We start from the raw sequence: 8,142 nt of genomic DNA, 5'->3' as shown, positions 1-8,142 counted from the left end.
ATGTTTTTGAAGAACAGACTGAAGATTAATGGATTTAATGTTAAAGCATGCAGAAATCAAAGATTCAGAGATGGTTTTTGAGCCCTCAAACTAGCCCTTGTAAAGCTTGACTGTAGGCTGATATGATTATTTATTTTTTATTTATTTTATTTTTGTAACATATGATTTGCTTGCTGGTGATTCATATCTCATTGCACTAGCTTAAGATCACATTTCTTCTACCTTGCTGTATCAATTGTCTTTTTAAGTGATTTATTTCATAATGAAATCTCTGAATTGCATTGAGAGTCTTTTTTATGAGGCGTTCAAATGGGTAATTATTACTGGAAATGAATCAGTATATCAGGTGAAGTCAGGTAGATTGAGCCACTTTTGTGCACAAACTGGTCCAGTTCATCCTGTGCTGCAGTAGACAGGCCTACTCTTTAGTCTCTCAGAATGATACTTATGATAATTTAAAACCGCACAGTTTTATATTGTATATTATATTATAACATAAAACATCCACAATAATCAACAACAAGAACAAAACATTTTAAATAAATCACTCATCAATAAAATAAATACAAAAAATAAGAATAAAAGAAATATATACTTCTATTCAGCAAGGATGCTTTAAATTGATCAAACTTGACATAAAAGACATTTAGAATGTTATGATTTCTATTTTCTATTCAATTTTTTATTTTAATTGAAATTTTGTTTTCAATTTTAATGTCACTAAAATGATTAGACACTTGAGTGGAAAGGAACTAGATTTTTATCACCACAGTTACGTTTTCATATATATAGTATGGACAAAATATAATATACCAATATATAAAAAGAAAATAGATATTGCAGTAATATTTGACAAAAAAAAAAAAAAAATGTGACTTTGGTGAACATTAGAAATCCTACTGACCCCAAAACTTTGAAAGGTGGTGTATAATCATTAAAAAGACCGTAGTTCATGCATATTCAAAAATCAAATCAATTAATCAAAGTTTAAGTAATTCTTACTATTTGAATGTGCATTAACTAATGATTAATAAACCATTGTTATATTTGTTAATGTTATTATAAAGTGTTACCTGTCATTTTTAAGACAGACTTCAGCAAAAGCTGTGAGATTATATTTTGCCAAACGTTTTTCAACAATTTTGAGTTACATGTGCATCACTCATGTAAAAGATGGAGTTTGCTTATTGTTTATGGCTGTAGTTAGTAAGTGCTCTCACTAGATGGCAGCACGTTATTACTGAGTGTTACCGATCTCACCACTGACATAATCCCCATCTGTACCAGTAAATATCTCTATATTAATATGACTGAGATATGTAACAAATGAAATTAGTACGATATAAAGATATCTTTTTTATTGCATGAAAATAATGCATTTGTAATCTCAATAGTTTGTTGTTTTCTCTAGCATCTGCAAGGCAAAGTTTAAACCGTTTACAAGAGCAAAGCTTCACCAATCTCACCATATTTACAGTATATTTACATGTCATCTTTAATATCTATAACTACTTCTCACAGTGTCCATGATGTGAGATAATCCAGTGTCGTCAGAGACACCTTAATGCAACAGCTCTGAAACACAAAGGCTGCTTTACAGTCAAATACTGAAGAACAAATATACAGTAGGTTGTGGCCGGCAGGTAACAGTCTTTGCACCAACCAGAGGCAGGCAAGGCCGAGATGAACAGCATTATGCAGGGCTGTGGTTATTCTTGGGTTGCAGGTGGGCTGAGAGGGGCCAGCTGGGTCTCTGTGTCCTCTTTACTGTTGTCTGAACAGTCAGATCCGATGTAACAGCCCGAGTCTCTGGGACAGTCGTTCAGTTCGGCTTTGACTTGTTCAGAGGGAGATTTGGGCTCTTCATCTTTCTCTCCGTGGCTCTGATTATTATCTGTATTAAAAAATAAGAAGACAGACACAGACATTATGATAATGTCATCAGATGATTGTGTATGAATATTCATGCAGTACTTGGAAGTATGTTTTCATAACATGCAGTATATTTCTGTGTATTGCAGCATTTGATGCCCTTTCTGAAATTATAATAAACTACCAAAACACAAAACAACTACACAAAAAAAAACCCACTGCTCAATCACACCACATGCAGGCGTTTTTCATATGCAAAAAACTGTCCTCAATGACAATCACTTTTTCCACTAGCATTGTTGTTGTTGTTTTTTGTTTGTTTGTTTTGCTTTTTTGTTTTTTTTACATAAAGCTATTCAAATTCTAAAATGATTTTATATAATAATTCATTTAAATGTGTGTGTGTGTGTGTGTGTGTGTGTGTGTGTGTGTGTGTGTGTGTGTGGTGTGTGTGTATGTATGTATGTATGTGTATATATATATATATGAATAATTATATATATATATATATATATATATATATATATATATATATATTTACACACACACAACAGGTAAAATAAGTATTGAACACATCACCATTTTTCTCAGTAAATATATTTCTAATGGTGCTGTTGACATGAAATTTTCACCAGATGTTGGTAACAATCCAAGTAAACAAAACAAATAAGTTCAGAAATAAAGTTCTGTCATAAAATAGAATGACACATGGAAAAAGTATTGAACACGCTTGCTGAAACTTTGTACAAAAGCCTTTGTTGGTAATGACAGCTTCAAGACGCCTCCTGTATGGAGAAACTAGTCGCATACATTGCTCAGGTGTGAATTTGGCCCATTCTTCTACACAAACATTCTAAAAAAATCTTGAAGTTTCTGTGGGCCTCTTCTATGAACTCTGATGTTCTTTCCATTGATTTTCTATTGGTTTCAAGTCAGGAGGTTGGCTGGGCCATTCTAGCAGCTGCACTTTCTTTCTCTGAAACCAAATGAGAGTTTCCTTGGCTGTGTTTGGGATCATTGTCTCGCTGGAATGTCCACTCTCCCTTCATCTTCATCATCCTGGTAGATGGCAGCAGATTTTTATCAAGAATGTCTCGATACATTTTTCCATTCATCCTTCTTTCAATTATATGAATTTTGCCATTGCTAAACCATGATGTTTTGGGGTGATGTGCAGTGCCATTTGACCTCCAAACATGGTGTGTATTATGGCATCCAAAGATCTTTTTTTTTTTTTGTCTCATCTGACCAGACTATATTCTCTCAGTATTTCACAGGCTTGTCTAAACATGGTGCAGCAAACTTTAAACGAGCTTCAACATGCTTTTTCTTCAGCAATAGGGCCTTGCATGGTGAGCGTGTATACAGGCCACGGCGGTTGAGTGCATTACTTATTGTTTTCTTTGAAACAATTGTACCTGCTAATTCCAGGTCTTTCTTCATGTGTTCAGTACTTTTTGCCTGTGTCATTCTACTTTATTACACAGAACTTTCTGAACTTATTTGATTTTTTTTCTTTGTATGTATGGATTACTTTGATTGTTACCGACATCTGGTGAACATTTAACGTCAACAGGACCTTTAGAAATATATTTACTGAGAAAAATGGAGACGTGTTCAATACTTATTTTACCCGCTGTACATAAAACATCTAATTTTAACATCTAATTTAAAACGATATACAGTATTTAAAATGTATTTTATCTCATCTTTGTTTTATTAAATTTCATGACAACCATTTTTATTCATATTCACACAAATTAATTGTATAATTAAAAATATATCTTACTAATCCTTTTAATTCAATCCTTGTTTTGTGTTCCATTTATGTCATGACATTTTGTTCAAATGTTTAATAATTTTATTTAAACATTTTACATTATTTCAAATGTATAAAATTTATTTTATGTATTTTTACTTTATTTAAAACAACATTTAAATGTATTTTATATCATCTTTGTTTTGTTTTCAAATCAGACACTGGAGTGGAAAGGAACTAGATTTTTATCTGAGAGAAAACGTGTGAAAAGTATTTATCTCAAAAAACACATTAACACCACAGCACTTAGATGATGTTTGTTTTTGAGCATCCTACATAAACTCTAAAACACTTTACAATAAAAACAAAAATCAAATACATCAGCGCTTAAACTGTGAAAACTTTTATATAAAAGCTAAAATGCCAAAAAGGGTCTCGTAAACCAAGACAGCACCATCAATGTGTCATTTCCTGGAATCTATTAATATTTTGATGACTTCTGATGTTCAACCACTTACATTCAGGGTCCTGCAGGTATTCTGCCGCCAATAGCAGCCGGTGTCGGTGTTCAGGGTCGGTCACATTGAGCTCCACGAGGTGCTGCTCCTTCAAATCCCGCAGATCTTCCACCGTCTGATACCCATTCAACAGCAAAGATGAAATGTGCTCCTGTGGAAACATTTTTTCCTTTTAAGGTGCGCCGACTACATCAGATAATACCTTACATCCTGTTATTGAGATGTTTGAATGTGAATCTGTGGGTATAACAAGCTTGATCATCAGCTATGGTATTTAATCGGACATTTTAAGCACCTCCAGATTGAGTCTTTCCAGAAGTTCCTGAAGAGTTTTGGGTCGAGGCTTCTGCTCCTCCGGTGAGAGCGAATCCTCGGTTCCGGCACACTTTCTTCCACCAGAATATCAACGTAGATGAACTTAAAGTTGCCCACTTTACCATTCAACATCCCAGTCCAGATTCCCATTGCAGGTTTGCTGATGATATCAATCACATCTCCCACTACAAATGAAAAAGAACACATATTAATAACTCTGAAAACCAACCACGCACTCACCATACCTCATAAACAGAACTTACACGTAACTGAACATCTCAGGTTGCTTTTTACCTTGAGTTTGAGAGACTCTGTGTCATATGGACTGGGGACAAAGTCCGTGTGGACCTTGGCTCTTCCACAGAACTGGCCCGTATAGGGCACATCTTCTAAACGAAGGCTGTCCCTGTTACTACAACCCTCAGAGCCGCTGGTCACACCACCTAAAACAACAGGAAATGAAAAAACACACAAAACACATGGCTGAAATGTCAAAAGCACATCTATGCCAAAATGCAGATTAGACTTGTGATCCAATAATAAATGGTCTACTAGTTCTAGAGGATATTTAGTTCAGCTTACTACATTAAAACCTGAACAAACTCAATACGAACAAACTCTATACGTAGCAACCTTAGTCCAACCAGCCATCCACCAACTTACCCACCGCAGCTTCGTTCGCCACAGTTTCATGATCCTCGCCCTGTGAAAAACATCAGCTGCGTTCATGAGCAGAGAAAGTCTCAGGCAAGAGTCCCAAACAAAAGCTGATACGTGACAGGTCTTCAGGTAGCAAATCGGGTCGTGCCAGGCCGCGCGTCGCTTGAGGGAGCAAAGACTTTAATCCACGAGAGCTGCACTGCCTTTTTTACCTCAGACATGGGAGCTGCATGTAATCCACCCACACAAGCTCTTTATAGTACAGAGGCAAAATAAAGGTTCACTGCTTTGTACAGTAAATAAGCTTGAAAACTACAGAGACGTTGTGCTTTCTTGCTTTAATATCTCACACTGTTTACTCAGGATAAACATGATAGACCTTTCTAGTTCCTTTTACTGTCTTTTACTTTCTTTTTTTATTATTGGTGTTTTAAAAAAAATACAAAAGGCTCCATAAATGACCAAAAAGCACCATAAAATAGTTTGCACCTCACATTCACTATAATGTCTTCTTGCTGAGGAAGAATTTCAGAGAACAAAGACTTAAATGTTGGTCTTTTCTTCATCCAAAATCTATTGTATGACTCTGAACACTTGGAGTATAGCTTACAATTCAAACAATCCTTTAACTTTACTTGGACATCATCAACCTTTGGACCTCATCACCCCTTTATAAAAACTATAAACTATTAATTTTGGGATTTTAAAATGGACCCTTTAAAGAGACAGTTCACCCAAAAATTAAAATTGTGTCATTTACTCCCCCTCACTTTGTTCCAAACCTGTATGACTTCTGTTCAACACAAAGGAAGATATTTTGAGAAGAATGTTGGTAACCAAACTGTTTCTGGTCCCACTGACTTCCATTGTGTGGACAAAAAGTACCATGAGAGTCTAAATATTTGGTTACCAACATTGTAAAAAAAAAAAAAAAATTGTGTTCCACAGAAAAAAGAAACTAATAAAGGTTTGGAATAACATGAGGGTGAGTAAATAATGAAAGAATTTTCATTTCAGTTCCTATTGAATTCCATTGTATGGACAAAAAATACAATGGAAGTCAATGGGAACTGAAACTGTCTTGTCACAACATTCTTGAAAATATCTTCTTTTATGTTCCACAGAAGAAAGAAATGAATACAGGTTTGGAACAACTTGTGCGTGAATAAATGACAACACAATTTTCATTTTTTGGGTGGACTAGAACCCAGAAGCCAATACACGCTGATCTAAACAACCTGATCTGTAACATCATTATTTTATAAGAAGAGCGTTGCTTGCTAAACCTAAAGAACCTTTGTTTTCAAGAGTTTCAACTTTTGATGTTTTAAAGGTTAAAGTTGCTGAACTGTCAAACAAGCACTCACCATTTCCTCTGACAGGGCTTTAGTGTATTTCCGGCCCATCTTTTTACGCATGGTCAGTGAGATGTTCTTCATCTTCTTCCCGAGACCTCCTGATTTACTGGGATCCACCTCAGCTGCTTCCACGGGCTACACAGACACATATGGAGTTCAGTATGAGAGATTCTAGAGTCCAGTTTTTTAATAAGAGCTTTATTGACAAAAGAAACTAAACTCACCAAACTTTCTACCTTCTCTTCTGCCTTGACCTGGGTGGGCTGCTGTCTGTCAAAAATTCCAAAACTGGTGGATCGCTGAAACAAAATGAAGAGATAAAATAGGTTAATGTGGTCTTCAGCTGTGAACCGTCTTGATTGCATCTTGGGTTTCACACCATAGTTTAGCTGTCACAGAAGTGACTGGACATAATTGGTCACTAAAACTGACGGTTTCATATAGCTTGTTTGCAAACAGAAAAAGTCTAAAACAGAATAACTGTTAGCTGAGCACTCAAAGTACTTGCGTAATATAACATTTCACCACAACAGATGGACAAAAAGTGTTTGTTTGTTTTTTCTTCTTGGGAATAAAAGAATAATTTTTACCTTGGGTTTGTTCCTTGATTTGTCAGAGACATTGGATGGTTTTCTTTGAAGCATTCTGCCAACAATGTCAAATGATTTTCTCTTAATTTCTCCTGACAGAAAGCCGCTCAGCTCTTATTGAAGACACCCGCACTGGCCCGAAGCAGCTCACACATGCAGTCTACTCTAAACACACTTCCTCAACCGCACACAGGATGTGTGTTAGAGTCTACTCTGACATCTCTAATCAGTGACTTTAAAGTGAGTCTTCAAGAGAAAAGAATGCATCCTTATCATCATGAGGCTATTCTGATGTAATTTACAGAACTAATCATATTCAGAAATAATAAATATCATCAATAGAAAAAATAAATATCATCAATAAATTAAGAATTAATCTATCATCAATTAATTTAAAAAAGGGGTCAGTGAGATTTTTGATATTTTTGAAAGAAGCCTCTAATGCTCACCTAGGCTGAATTTTAAATACAGTACAAACAGTAATATTGTGAAATATTATTACAATTTACAATACCTGTTTTCTGTTTAATATATTTTAAAATCTAATATATTTCTGTGATGGCAAAGCTGAATTTTCGGCATCATTACTCCAGTCTTCAGTGTCACATGATCCTTTATAAATCATTCTATTATGCTGATTTGATGCTCCAGAAACATTTGTTATTATTAATCATTAAAAAAATCAATTAATTTAAACATAATAATATTTACATATACATATAAACAAATAATATATAAATAGAAAATTCAAAAGCAGCATTTATTTGAAATATAATTTTTTTTACTGTTCCTTTTGATCAATTTATTGTGTCCTTGCTAAATAAAAAGTATAACATTTTAGACCCCAAACTAAATATAATATTACACACTGTATATCTTGTAATATATTAAATATTGTTACATATTCTAAAATTATTTTTATGATATAATCATCTATATAAAACCAAGACCATATCAATAAAAACTAAATTTATCATAATTTTTTCTCATTTTCTTTTTACAATTTATTTATTTATTTATTTATTTATTCAAATTTGAAAAGTTTTTCTTTTAAGAAGTAAAGTGAAAAA

General features: G+C 34.1%; 1 protein-coding gene across 1 annotated transcript; it reads right to left on the bottom strand.

Annotated features, from left to right (window-relative positions):
- Nucleotides 1-1,336: 1,336 nt before the first annotated feature.
- samsn1b (SAM domain, SH3 domain and nuclear localisation signals 1b) lies at nt 1,337-7,265 on the bottom strand. The gene is given in 9 exon segments (XM_042732027.1): nt 1,337-1,894; nt 4,150-4,300; nt 4,445-4,491; nt 4,494-4,650; nt 4,759-5,021; nt 5,128-5,167; nt 6,492-6,617; nt 6,707-6,781; nt 7,073-7,265. Coding segments are annotated over 9 exon segments (1,098 nt in total). The 5' UTR covers nt 7,127-7,265; the 3' UTR covers nt 1,337-1,709.
- Nucleotides 7,266-8,142: the final 877 nt, after the last annotated feature.

This window comes from Cyprinus carpio, chromosome B10 (genome assembly GCF_018340385.1).
Source record: "Cyprinus carpio isolate SPL01 chromosome B10, ASM1834038v1, whole genome shotgun sequence".
Taxonomy (NCBI): domain Eukaryota; kingdom Metazoa; phylum Chordata; class Actinopteri; order Cypriniformes; family Cyprinidae; genus Cyprinus; species Cyprinus carpio.
Note: the sequence above shows the minus strand (reverse complement) of the source record. Positions and strands in the feature narration are given on the sequence as shown.